We start from the raw sequence: 14,218 nt of genomic DNA on the forward strand, positions 1-14,218 counted from the left end.
CTGACTCTGCCTTCTTTCTCCCTTTCTCACTCCCTGCAAATTTAATGGCCCCTTCCAGGAAGAGGTTCTAGCTCAGACTTTTATAGATGGATCTGAAGAGTTGAATGAGAGTAAGAAAATTGATTCTTAAATGCTGTCTGTAGGTTTTCAAAGTTTTGTTTCTCTTTGATCCACATATCCTCTCTAGACTTAACATTTTAAACTGAAGTCCACAAAAGCAGAACAGCTGCAATCAATGTCCAAGGCTTTATATATGTGTTACCAAGAAAACTTTTTAGGCTGTTTATTGATCTAGCTCTTACAATTTTTATTATTGTATTATTGCTGTTGTTCACATTGTGTCTCACAATGTATTGAAGTGTGTCTTTTCTACAGCTGCAGCTTATGATTATTTTTTATTATTAATCACTCTGTTGGTTATTCTTTAGATTGGCCATCACAAAGCCCAAGCTCACCTACTCAAACTGTATGTTTATGACTAACTGTCCAAACCCCAAAATATTACGTTTTCAGTCATATCAGAATACCAAAATCAGCACATGTTCACATTGTTGATTAAAATGGCATAAACAATACGGGATTATAGTAATTTCTATCAATGGCCTGGTCAATTAATCAACTAATAGTTTCACCTCTACTATTTTGTCAGTTCTTGTGTTTAATAAGTGGCTTATTGCTCTTATATCATAGTGTTTTAAATGTGCATCAGTGTTTTCAAGTATCATTGGGACATTGAACAATAAACTACTGTTGTCCACTGGACAGATAATTCACAGCTAATGTGGAGCCGTTGTGATGGTCCACTGGAGATTTACTGTGCTACCTAGGTGTTGGTAATGTGTTTCAGTGAAAACTCAAGAGAAATGTTGCCCTGGTAGTGACACCCTGTAAAATGACCAGTCAGCTTCCCAGTGACAGGAGTCTGTATCCATCAAGAGGCACAAATGACAAACCTCAGCTACAAACTCCTCCTTAACTATGACAGTTACTTATTTTGGACAGTAAATCCCGGGTTATGGTTAAAAATGCATCACAAACTGACACCTCAGGGTGAGGCCAGCAGGCTCTTGTATATATTTATGTCTCCTGGCTTATCACAAATAAACATAACTTTTTTTTTTAGATCATTAATATGCAGTTTTATTTCTAAGACCCTGTAGCATTTGAAAGATCACAGAAAATGTATTCAAATCAACATGTCTTTCAGATCTCTATGGTTGCCATTTAGATTAGATTTAGATTAGGCCAGGACAGTGCATAACAATTGCTGACAGGGTGATTTGATGTGATGATTGTGCTCTATTTACTTTAAATTATCAGCATGAGTTAACGTCAACTTTGACAAGCCTTCTATAAGTGTGCATATATATGAGCCTTTTTTGCACAGAGTGGGGGAATTTGTGAGGATTGTAAGCATTTCTGTGTCAGACATGGTGACTTGAGTTGTCATTTGGCTGCCATGCTAGCATACAGACTAGGTGATGCAGGGTATTGTAGTATGAGTTTGTGGTAAATGTCAGTGTCTTTAAAATGTAGTCAAACTGCCTTGTTTGTACATTTCTCATTTTCAGCCAAAGGACTCGTTTGCTTTCACTTTGTAATTTTAAAATAGCTGTTATCATTTCTCTCTCAGTCAACTGTCACAGTAGGTCTGAGGAAGCACTCGATCTGATTGGTTACAGAAAGCACAAGCGTGAGGAGCGTTTAGTTGAGACTTATTGTTAAATGACTAATGGTAATATTTTGTGTGTGTGGTTATGAGGACCTTATTAACTCTACTGTGTATAGGCTGACACAGAGCCACATTATTAATGAGTAGTTTAACTAAGTGAAATAACCATTGCTGCAAAGATGGATTATATTAGGTGGCAGCACTAATCAGCTCCTGGCCTGTTGTCCTTGAACCAAATCATTTTAGCTATTTGACGTGCAGCTTGTGTACAAATGATTTGTCCTCCTTTGGTGTTTTATTCAGTTTCATACATTGCTTTTAAAAACTTGCAAATCACACAGCTAATTGCCAGAAAAGTTTTATAGTCAACAGTTGTGTAAAACTGTAGTACACTGTTTTCTTTTCCTCCTAAGTTGTGATGAAGTTCCTGCAGGTTTGACTGTCCCACTGTCAGCACTGCTATGTTCTGTAGTTACGCAGTGATGCTGGTGGGTCGGTGTGTTTTCCCAGACTCAATTTTACTGTTTTAGTGTGAAAATCAATGTGACAGCAGCACTCTCACCCTTCCGGGTGGAAAGCTGTCCTTACAGATAACGATTTTATTTTATTCTATTTTAGCCTACCTTAATTTTCATATTAACATAGGAAATGTGGTTGTCAACAAGGACATCCAGACCTTAAAAGTGATTTACAGTGATCCATATCTGGTTGCCAGGGGCGACTAAAGAACTTTTACTGTCAAGCCCAGCAGTGGTGTGTTTGTGTGTTTTCACCAACTTCTACTAGAGGCCTGGCAGTTTCAGGATCCTGTGCAGCAGGATATTTTTAGTTTGCCACACAGCTGTATTCTATGTCGCAGTATATTCATAATGAATATGAAAATCATACTATGTCTGACATCCTGCAAACTCACACAACAGCAAGCCTAATTAGTCTAAGTACGTATAATTGTATGTAAAATCATTTCTTCAACCCGACCTGCAACCTTCTGTTCAATGATTACCTCTTTTTGGCTAAACTGACACAAGTGCTTTGTACACTCTACAGTATCAATAATGTTGTTTCCACGCATGTGTTTCTCATGCATGTGTCTCAGGCCGCTCATTTCATGGTACATGGTTATTTTGGATATAGATACTGCCTCTTGATGTAATTCGAAACAAAATTCCCTCTCGGTTATCAAGTTGTCACATCAAGTTGAGGAGCAGCATTATTTCTGAGAGCATGATTCAGAAGTCTGGTTCAACAGGGACATTACAGACAGCTTGATGTATCATCCAGCCCCACAGAACTTGGTTTGCCTGTCACGTTTTCATTTGTTCCTGTATGATCAACCAAGAACAACATCTGCCTACTCAGTTTTGCCATCCTGTTTCTGTGTACGTATGTCCCAGTTCAGTGTGTGCGTGTGTGTTTATGTGCTGACTTTTCCATCTCTCCAATTCAGAGGTTTCTTAGGGAGTGGGCTACTTAAAGCTAGTTTTTTTTTCTGCTGGAGGCTCTGGAACTTATTACAGTCTGAGGCATTTTCATAAACGGGCTATTCAGCTGCCCCTACATGGCTCTGAATGGGACACACTGTCACCAGGAGAAAGAGAGTTAATGTGGGCTAGTTAGTCGTGAGACCTCTCTATTAAAGAAGACTGGTGTTCTGAAATGTGTAGTTATTCATACTACTGTTTTGTAGTATTATACCATGTGCATTTAGTTTTTGAATACCAGTGCATTCAGAGTTACCCCCCATTTCTTATTGCCATTGTTTTACATTCCTTCTTTCTTTACAGCATACTGCATAATTTGCACTAATGTCCCACCAAATAAAGATGCCCTGAATAAACAGATGTGTCTTTACAATAGTATAAAATGGTGTTTTTTGTGAGTTTATAGGATTGGGATTATTTCCTTTCATTTTATTTCATTTTCAGCATCAGTCTAATGCAAAAGTAAAATGTAGACTTTATTAGAAGTTTTTGTCTGCATAAAAATCACACACTCCAGAAGCATGTATGCTAAACATGAGGTCAATCACAGACTACTAGAATTAACATTGCATGATCTCCTTAAATCCACATTTTCATTCATGGTGTGTCTTTCAAATATCAAGTCAGTACACAGATCTCCAACTTCCTGGAAAATATTGCCATTTCCAATATGATGCTGACTGTATCCCTAAATTATTTCATCGCTACACGACACTGTGGCAGTAATCAGTCTCAGAATAGAATGTGGATGCGATTCGGGTATGATTATTACAGTCAGGTCATGATGTGTGCGAGTAACTAAATCACAGCACACGTACACACAGCTGAGATCCGACAGGCGGAGGACATTTGACCTGGAAAAGGCTTTAATCTGCTGCTGAAGAACTGTAATGTTTGATCAGGATTATCATGTTTACCACTATATGGGTCTGAAGAGCAGCTCTGCGTCTTGTTTTTCAGCCTCCATATAGACACACAGCTCAGCTTTTGTTTACTTTATCACATTAATAGTCTGTCAGGTAATTTCTGTGAGAAACTGATTGTGATTCTGTTTTATCTTGCAGGTTTCCCAAGAAAGCAAACAGGTAAGAATCTTTATTTCCACATATTTTGTTGCAAAGATATCTGCATGCTTATGGGTGGGTAATCCTGTGGCCACACACACACATACACACCAGTGGTTTACATACGCAGAGCTCCAGATGAGGGAAATGAAGGTTTTACTAGGCCTGGTGTGCTGCAACACTGAAGTCCTCAGAATTTGGACCAAACATGCCCTCTCTCTCCCCACCTCTCACTCATGTACACACACACACATACACACACAGAGTGAGGGACAAAGGGGTCCCTCTTCTGAGGGCGGCCCATCACTGCCTTTCACTGTGAACAGAACAGTGGCCTTTCACAGTTGGGGCCGGTATAGGCAGAGGCAGCCATACATAGCCTCCCGAGGTTCAAGCCGGAGTCTGGCCTCGTAGCACCTCCTCTGAGGAGCGTCCTTTCTCTGGCCTTGCTCCCTGAGCGCTCAGCAGAGCGGCTCCACATCCTCTCTGGCTGTCACATTATACAGTAGACACACTCAGCATGATTCATACACTAGGAGGTCCTCTTGCCACATTATTCTCAGTGCTGGAGTGAACAATTGTCAGTTTTGTCTGTTGGTGCACTTCCTCCTCCACTTGCCTGCAGCTTGTGCATATACAGGGTGACTCTGCCTGTAAAAAATGCTACTTTTAAAAGACTGCAGTGTTGTATGTGACAGTAGATTCTGGATAAATGCCAACGATTTGCACTATTTAACCACTTGTTTGTGGTAGGATTATCTGTTTTTCATGGAGATTTTGCTTTCTCTAGAACCAGCAGCATTCTCAGTAAAGACCACCCCCCGGACAAGAAACCCAAAAGTGACAAAACCTCACTTCCCTCCAATGAGTTTGACCCTACAGGTAACTTCCTACTTTCATTTCCAGGCTCTTATTCCTGTTTTTCCTAGTCACTCTTTTTCTTTTATTCTCCAGCACATACTCTGCCTCTTTTCCTTCCTGTCCCTCTATCTCTGTATGCATCACTTTATCTGACTGCCTCATATGTTTCTGTCTGTCCTTCTCACCCATTTCTCTCTCTTTCTCTGTCACTCACTCTCTCTTTCTTTCTTTCTCTCTCCCTATCTCTAACATACACAAACACAGTCTCATTAAACAATTGTGCTGATGATGATTTGCGTGATGCACAAGGCATGCTGGGATGGTGAACGGTGGTGTGTGTGTGTCGTGCTTTATGCTTTGTGCTCTCTTTGAAAACTTTACATTCATTATACTTGTGTGGTCTGATCTGAAATAATTGTTTGGGTCTTATCGCTGGACCCTAACAACTTATTTTCAACAGGGTTTGGAATTGTCCTTCTTATTGAGTCAATTCAACTAATGGACTAAATTATATGTCTTTATTGGCTAAGGCTGCATTATAGCTGCTGTATGGCAGACACTTTTTACACTTTTTCACGTTTTAAGCTGATAAGCAAAGAAAGGTTTCATTACAGGACCTCAAACTCTGCAGCTGCATGTTTAATGTCCACGTGGTTCTTGAAGTTTTATATAAATCAGTGCGTGGTGGGTTTTGTATGCTCAAAGTGGTTGGGTGGTCTTGGATGCATATTTGAAGGGCACTAAAGCCACTAAGCCTGTTATGCACACCAGTTTCAAGTTTATTGCAGGGTGAGATTGTTAAGGTTCAGAAACAGCCTAGTTTGATATGGTGACACTCCCTGCGGTATTTGTCAGCAATCAGGGCAGTGTGATTTGAGATATGGCTGAAGCTTCTGTATTCAAAACAAAACAGAAAATCCTCTGCACCACATGGTGGCTTATCTCTGTATGATGCAACAAAACAAAGACACGATATGTTCTCTCTGTGGTTACACAAGACGTGTACTTTATTGCATGTCTGTGTGTAGCGCCACACGGAGGTCTATCTCCATGTTTTTCTCTGATGATTTGGTCCATGATGCAGTGATTGAAGCAGCCACATAGAAGCAAATTTATTGAATTGAAACCTAGATCTTAGATTACTACATCTCAGAATGCAAATTAGATTCCTTCGATTATTATTTGCAGACATGATTCCTATATGAATTTATGTCATAACCTTTTGCATGCCTGCATGTTTTTTGGTTTTTTTTCCTTTTTAGTTATCTGCAAGTTGCATGAACTCTTTAACAATCTTTTCCCTTAATTTCTTGTAGTTGCACCTTTTCTGTCATAATTTCAAAGTGGTTTGGGTTTATAAGGGATGGGCAGGAGTAGTTAGATACTATGGAAATAGATAAGTTAACAGTAGCTTATGAAATTCACGTTTCACAAAAAAATAATGTGCAGTAATTAAGTTAGTTATTATCTTTAAAGGCGTAAAATATACTGGACAGTGGTTTGGATTCATTTTTCATCATCTGCTCCTTTGCTTAGTTTGTAAAACCACATACTGGGGTTGACAGACCTGAAAATGAATCAAGTGAAACTATGTTTTCACCAGCTGTGTCTTCATGATGCTAAAATTGACAGCAATTTGAATATGCTGGAGGCGATATGAGCGCTGAGTTCCAGTTTAGCTGGGACCATCAAGATGTTTTAAATTTGAAGCCTACAAATTATGTTTAATGTAATTAGGTTCTGGTGCATTTTGAAAACTAATCTGCACTTGATTCACTTTTAATCCAGGATACATTGATACAAATGTGGTCCCTGTTATTGGAGTCACAATGAATTGGTGGAGTGACACCTATAGGAGTGGATGTATTTTTAAAAAATACGTGCTTTCTACAAAAACCAAGCTAGTTAATCAAGCGACTGCACTCCTGCCTATCAAAACCATTATGTTTGATTAAACTACCTATTTGTTCATTTAATTTTTCTTCTCCCATGATTGTTTCTCCCTCATGATTTTCTCTTTCCTGTTTTGTGTTTCCTTTCCTTGTGTTGGTTCTTGGTTTGTTTGTTTGTGCGTGCTTGTGCGCGTGTTTGTGTGTGTATGTCTGTGTGTGTGTGTGTTTGTTTGCTGCTGTGCTGTCTGCGCTGTGGTCTGCGTGTTGGGGGCTGTGAGCAGAAGCTCTGGTGGTGCAGAAGAGTGGCAACAGCAGTGTGCTAGCAGAGGGGAAGCCTGAGTCCTGTGGTAAGATGCTCCTGCTGGAGTGGCTGGTGTGACAACTGCATCTATACATGCTGCAAATGCTGGTGTGAAATTGCCATTAGATGTTTGTTTTAAGCAGATTAATTGCAGAAGAGTTTTATTTGGTGTAAATAGTTATAATATTTCACTGCATGGTCAAAGGTCAGATGCACGCCCTTCTGACACAGAAACAGCACAGAAACAGCAACTTATGTTGAGACATAGCGACATATCATTTACCTGCTTTGAAAACAACCACATAAAAAATCTATCCACAATTTAAATGATCAGAATTATCAATATCAGAATTATTAGAATAAATTCTCAAACTATCTGAAAACTGAGAGACATTTTTCTCAAGTTAACCCTTTTCCGGCAGCTAAAGTTTGATGTACTTTGACATAGGACTACAACTAACAACTACAACTAACACCTACAACTAAACGACTACACTTATTACACTTGAAAGATGGCGTCTAAGCTGTAACTCGTGTGGTTTGACCAATTTTCTAAAACTGACAAATATTCAGTTTACTGTCAAAGAAAACAGAAAAGCCGTAGCTTGGGAATGCTTGGAATCTTTGCATTTCAGGTCAACTTTGAAATGTCAGTAGTGAATTAGATTGTGGTTTAAATGATTATATCTTTTTGCGCAGCAGCAAAATCTCAGCCGTGCATAGTGCTCAGTGCTGTCGGAAGCCATCATCACTCTCCAGACAGGATGAAAGTGGCTAAAACCAGCACATTCCCATCCCCATTATTATGTGTACTTTCTTTTTTCCAATCACCAAATTCACTTGTTGATCAGTACAACTGGTTGAGTGAACATTTTGCCAACTTGGTTGGATATTTGGTTTTTAATACTTTCATAAGAAACAAAATGAAGCCATAGAAACTATTCAAAGTAGCTCTTTTCTGCTGTCTGTCTGTGTGCTCGGTGAGGTCTTGTCACATTTTTACTAAAATACAGAATCCATTTTAATCCATGGATGTTTTAATAACTTTTTCCGCTATGAAAAACTGTCACTATTTGAATCCATTGTAAAAGGCTTCAGCAGCTGTGCTCAGTACTACTTAAAAGATAGATTTTGGATTAATAGGATATTGTTGCACAGTTTATTCTAAACCATAATCCGCTTCCCACGCTTGAGTCAGGTCCTAATATTGATGTAAATTTTCAGTTAAGTGATCATTTAAATGTGATTATAAACTAAGCTCAAGCAGAAAACAACATTTACATGCTCACAAGGACTTAGTTTCACTTAGAATAAAGCCAAGTGCCTGCTGAACAAAGGGTTTAGTGACAAATGCACAGCCTAGCAGGGTCATAATAGAGCCCCGTCGCCCCCGTGGCGTTAGGCTTCTTACATCATGTGAACCACTTTTTCTCAATTTCTGTCTGACAGACGGACTTGTCTTTAGTTAGAGACAAAAATAGTCGAGTAGTTTGAGATTTCCAACAACCTTATTTCTAGGGCATGTGTTACCTCACATGCAGCGAATTGCCAAAACAAAACAGGACACACTTTATCAAGATAATCCTCTGCTGTCATATTCAGCACTGCATAGGTGTGTTCTTTCTGCTTGAATCAGTTATATCCATTGCGTCTGGTCTTGCACCACCATTGCGAAGTGAAGAAATTCACAGATTTAAAGCCATTATCACAGAATAGCATTTGGAAATCTAACTGCTCAGACTTTTAGATTTCAGAAAAGCAGTCTGACCTTTGTGTGCAGTATTTAAATGACCTGGGTTCCTTCTTTCTGAGACTGCTGGACTAGAGGTACTCAAAGGTCAGTTTATCCTCTAGAGTACATTTCGTTGAGTTTCAGGAAAGGGTGCTGATTGCAAATCAGTTAAACCTCTGAATAATACATTAGCATAGATGGATTAGCCTGATCAGTGATCATGTCAGCACGCCCACTCCTCATGGTTTATAAATACCAACCAAAGATCTCTAAAACGCTGTTGAGCTTAAAACACAGGCGGAAGATCAACATCTACAGGCAAATTCACACCAGCTCTTTAACCCATATGGTCTCATCTGTTTCTTTGACGCCCCGTCCCTCTCCCAATTTCCCTTCCCCCTGCTCCTTCAGCTCTACCTAACCCTCTCTCTATATACCCCTCCCCCAGCCTGGGGGTTTTGCCTCCCCTAACCTCTGTCGATGTATTAACTCCTGTTCCTTCAACTCTCCAACCCCCACCCCACCGCTGCCCTTATCGATCGACTCACCTCTCTGGTTGATGCCGCGCTGACCATGAAATCTTAGGGTTAGGGTCAGTTTAAGAGTCACCAGCCTGGGTTACTTAAATAAATCTGCTTTGTATTGATGTTTTAAGGTGACTTACTACTATTAGAAAATCTACTCACTTTTTGTTCATCATCACATGAAACTTTTTTTTCTATTTGAACATTTTGCATTCTTAGCATTGTGTTTTCCTTTGTATTCACTGTCTTGTCAGTCTAGTCAGTGTCGGCCAGGCATTAGATAAGCCCTAATCTCTTTTTGCACTAATAAAACTCTGCATAAAAAACCTGAAAAGTAACATTCCTCCTTCTGGCCTGTGAGACTACAACCAAAAAATATCTCGGTTGTCTAATCTGTTTCAAACAACCCCTCACCTTTACATCTTTAAGAGGATTTATCATTCTTCTTTGTTGGCTGGTCACAAAATGAGTTAGTCCACAATGTAAAACTTCTTAAATATTCTGTTAAAAATGCTTAAACACTTTGGTGATTTCATTTAATACAAGCTTTCTTTACTGTACACGCTCAGATAGTGGGATGTTATCATGTTTTCCTAGATAACTGGAGATGGGTCATGTACTGATGTGTTAAAGGATAGTTTCACATTTTTTTCAATTGTGTCTTAAAGCCATACTTGCATGCTCATAAGTACTGTACATTGAAAGCATTATCGGTCGCTGTAATTGTCCACACTGGCTCAACATATCGCTGCATTGTGCAGTGAAATGCTTCGTTGCCCCCTCCAGTACTGTGCTTAAAATATAAACTATAAAAAAACTGCAATATATACAACAAGAAAATGAGTTGCAACACAAGAAAATGTATACAACAAAGACGGTAAGTCAAAATGAGGTAGGAAATATTAGCCTTAATATGGTGAATATTTGATATACCATAGTCATGATCCCTACTAACCGGGGAACAAATACAGAGATCAAGGATTCTTTTAATGCTCATACAGGCATATGAGTATGGTTTTAAAACTTTGAAATGTGATCCTTTAATTAATCTATTACTTTATCCTTTAGTGGAGTCCAATTTTTGGGCAGCTTATGCCAGAAGCTAGTTGATACATTGTCATCAGTGAGTTAGGTATGTGTCTTTTTGTGACTTCCTAGTCCTTTTGAAGACACTGTAATGTGTTTCTTTCCTGTCTGTCTCTTGCAGGTCTGGTCCAGCGATGTGTAATCATCCAGAAAGATGAAAATGGCTTTGGGCTCACTGTCAGTGGTGACAACCCAGTGTTTGTGCAGCTTGTCAAAGAAGGTGAGGTGGAGGCTCAGACTTTATTGGAAGACGAAAAATATGTTGTTACAGTAACTTACTTCTGGTCTGAGCAATTGTAATAGAGATGTGGGCTCCTTTTTCACGCACTCACATCAAACTGTCATGGTACTATGTTCTGAGCTCACAGATATGAGAGGTAATTGGAACTCAGTAACCACCACCACTCTGGCACTGTGAAGTCACTGACTGTATATTTCCTCCTCACTAGTTTCACAGTAGCTGCAGCTTCTGCTTTATCATGTTGTCTTTTAAAGAGGGGACTTTGACAGGATACTTATGCGGTCTCCTGCCGTCTTTCACTTTCTGTAGAGGATAATGTGCGCTGTTATCAAGTCGCAGAGAGTATTACACGGCCTGCACATTAGTGGAGAGAGACAGAAGAGGAAGGAACTGATGGAGGACTTTTGGTGCCCTGTCAACAGTGCTTGGCAGTGTTTAATTATCCCTCTATGGCTCTCCACTTGTGCTTTTGTTACTGACTCAACACAAAGAGCAATCTAGTTAGTTTCATCTGAATAATTTATACAGCTTTTCCATTTCAATGTGAACTGAGAAGCAAACAAAATGGATCTGTATTGCAGCTTTTTCCATTCCTGTTTTTACTAAATTTTTGCTCATCAGCCCCTAGTGGTAAAACTTTGTTTTTGTTACTCTGAAACTGATCATATCCAAGTATCTAATCACACACAGGCAAATCCTTAAGTCACAAGTTGTCAGTCATGCCTGTCCCTGCGCTTTTAGACCAACTGATCAGACAAGATTATGTCCTTAGTTCAATAACCCACATTTCCACACTAATACAAAACAGAAGACCCGAAATGCACACTATAAGTAGTGTATTAGCAAAACTGTATTTGATTTACAAAGTACTTCAGTTGTGTGCTGCTGACTATAGACTCAGACGTGGATCTCATAATAACCTGTCTCATGGCTAAATCCCTTTGTTTGGGGTGGAGCTGTGAAACTGGTCCTTCTCGTAATATAACCACTGTTATGGTCTTTCAAAATAGCACTCAAATAGTCACTTTGCAACATCTCCTCTGTCAAGGCTATGTGATGTATTCATTGTGCATAAATATCAACAATATCAACAGCACCATGAAGCTGTGTGTCCTTTGTGTTTCCTCTCCTGTTTCCCCTCTGTCCATTTCATTCTTCCATTTGTTTTATTTCTATCCTTACCTCTTCTGCTGCTTTAACGCTCGTTTTCCTCTGTGTTTGCCAGATGGGGCTGCTATGCGGGCAGGTGTTCAGACAGGAGACAGGATCATTAAGGTATGGAGTTCATCTGCCTCCATGCCTTTAAAATGTTTAAAGTCACTGTTTTCTTATCCAAGGCCAGTTCAGAGGCTGTAGGCTGCCACCTTCTGGTCAGTCAGTATTACTGTTCTCTGCATATTGTATCTGGGAATGGAATGAGATGTTAAATTATAAAGCAGGACAAAGAATGATTACAAGGCTTTGGAAGTAGTATCTGCTCTTTTGAATCTCATCATTGCTGTCTTCCAGGTTAACGGGACCCTTGTTACACATTCTAATCACATCGAGGTGGTGAAGCTTATCAAATGTAAGTTCCTCCGTCTGTGTTCTAGTGAAAGACACGTTTTTTTTAAAAAAATGAACCTTAAAGTAAAACTGACACTTTGCTTTAATATTTCCTTTCCAGCGGGCTCCTATGTGGCCCTCACAGTTTTGGGGCGCCCTCCAGGGCTCGCCCAGATCCCTTTGTCTGAAGCGGAGTCTGAAATGTTGGGCGTTAGCATTTCCTCTCCAAACTCCCCAGCAGCAGAACGACCCTACAGTCCTCAGGACCGCTTCTCCTCCGCTCAACCACCATGGGTACTAAAGACATCAGTTACTTTTATTGTCCTCCTTCTTCATCCACTTTCTCCACCATAATAGGGATTTTCACCTGGCTTATTAATGTCTTCCTCTTCACCCTAAATGTGCCCTCATTTTTGTTTTTTGCATTTAAATATGTCTTTTATGCATCAGGATTATGTAGATCTAATGTTTTCTTGAATGTTTCTCCGCTTTAATCGAACGCACAGTTCCTCAACATGCTTTTCAACTTCCCTTTTGGTTTTCCCCACAGGATGAGAATAGCAGTGTCTGCAATCAGAAGGCTGACATGTTGCAAAAGATGCTCTCAAGAGAGCAGCAGGAGCTGCAGGTTAGCATAACAATCACTGTCACTTAGTGCCTTCTCTCTATTGTTACTGTTTTCCTTGGTAGGTGCTAACAACAGCGAGGTGATTTGCACCCTTTATTGCAGTTATGTGTATCTGAACCCTACTAAAGAATGCTGTGCTTGAAAATGAAAGGATCAGCTCTCATACGTTTTGAATAGAGCGTTGCTTTGCGCAGGAGGCAGGTGGTATTTTTATACTTAATAAGACTTCTGTATTTCATGCAGTGATTTTGAGACAGTGTTTTCCCACTTCTTACCAGAATCAGCAAATTAATTTTTTTACTTACCTGATTGAACACAAATAACAGGATGCTACTGGTCCTAATTTCTTGTTTTGGTTTCACCCCCTTTTGTTGTATAGGCCATGAAGGAGGAGTACAGCAGGAACCCCTCCCCCAAACTACTGAAAGACATCCAGGAAGCTAAAAAACACATTCCTCAGCTGCAGGGTCAGCTCTTCAAGGCCACTGGGGCAACACAGGTAAGGCAAATAACCCCCCCCCCCCCCCCCCTCTAATTAACTAACTACCTTCATGTACTTACATACAGAATAGGGTATGTAGGGACACTAATGTACCAGCAAAATCCAAGCAGTCTTTGCATAATTGTGTGTAGTGCATCTAGGGATTGCTCCAGACAAACATTAATCCTAATCTTATCAGAGGATTAGGCATTCTCTGTGGGAAGCCACTCTTTTGTGTCTGTGTGATAGATTATTTTATACACACCGCTCACTGAACCCTGTGTTTTGTACATCAGCATATTAGCTTACTCGCTCAAATTTGAAAAGTTATATTTTATGCGGTCACACATGAAAATAATCATGAATTCATATGTTCATTAATTGTTACCAATTTAGCCTGCTAGTTTGCTTTTAGCTTTTCTCTGTGTTGGATGTGTTTCATTCATTCAACACTTTGTGAATCTCATTATATAATAATGTTGTTGGTAATTTGTAACAAGTCTTGTGTTTACATGATTACGTAGGAGGCTGTTCCAGCTGGTGACGCAGATGATGGTAGCATGTTTGACACAGAGCACACTCCCACCTCTAAGGGAGACAACAATACAGACCTGTCCTGGAGCAGCACTCCTGTAAGTTGTCACCCATCAGCACTGATAACCAACATCATTTCAGAACTTTGAACTTCATAGTAAGACTTGATTCAAGAA

The 14,218-nt window shown here is 39.7% G+C and overlaps 1 protein-coding gene across 1 annotated transcript in view; it reads left to right on the forward strand.

Annotated features, from left to right (window-relative positions):
* arhgef12a (Rho guanine nucleotide exchange factor (GEF) 12a) overlaps window positions 1-14,218 on the forward strand; it is a 36,703-nt gene that overhangs the window by 10,313 nt on the left and 12,172 nt on the right. Inside the window, exons 3-11 of the mRNA XM_070828855.1 lie at window positions 4,218-4,238; window positions 5,008-5,099; window positions 10,735-10,833; window positions 12,080-12,129; window positions 12,364-12,421; window positions 12,521-12,693; window positions 12,950-13,027; window positions 13,407-13,526; window positions 14,033-14,140. Of these exons, the coding sequence (XP_070684956.1) occupies window positions 4,218-4,238; window positions 5,008-5,099; window positions 10,735-10,833; window positions 12,080-12,129; window positions 12,364-12,421; window positions 12,521-12,693; window positions 12,950-13,027; window positions 13,407-13,526; window positions 14,033-14,140 (799 nt within the window). The remainder of the gene's footprint in view (window positions 1-4,217; window positions 4,239-5,007; window positions 5,100-10,734; window positions 10,834-12,079; window positions 12,130-12,363; window positions 12,422-12,520; window positions 12,694-12,949; window positions 13,028-13,406; window positions 13,527-14,032; window positions 14,141-14,218) is intronic.

This window comes from Pempheris klunzingeri, chromosome 4, assembly GCF_042242105.1.
Source record: "Pempheris klunzingeri isolate RE-2024b chromosome 4, fPemKlu1.hap1, whole genome shotgun sequence".
Taxonomy (NCBI): domain Eukaryota; kingdom Metazoa; phylum Chordata; class Actinopteri; order Acropomatiformes; family Pempheridae; genus Pempheris; species Pempheris klunzingeri.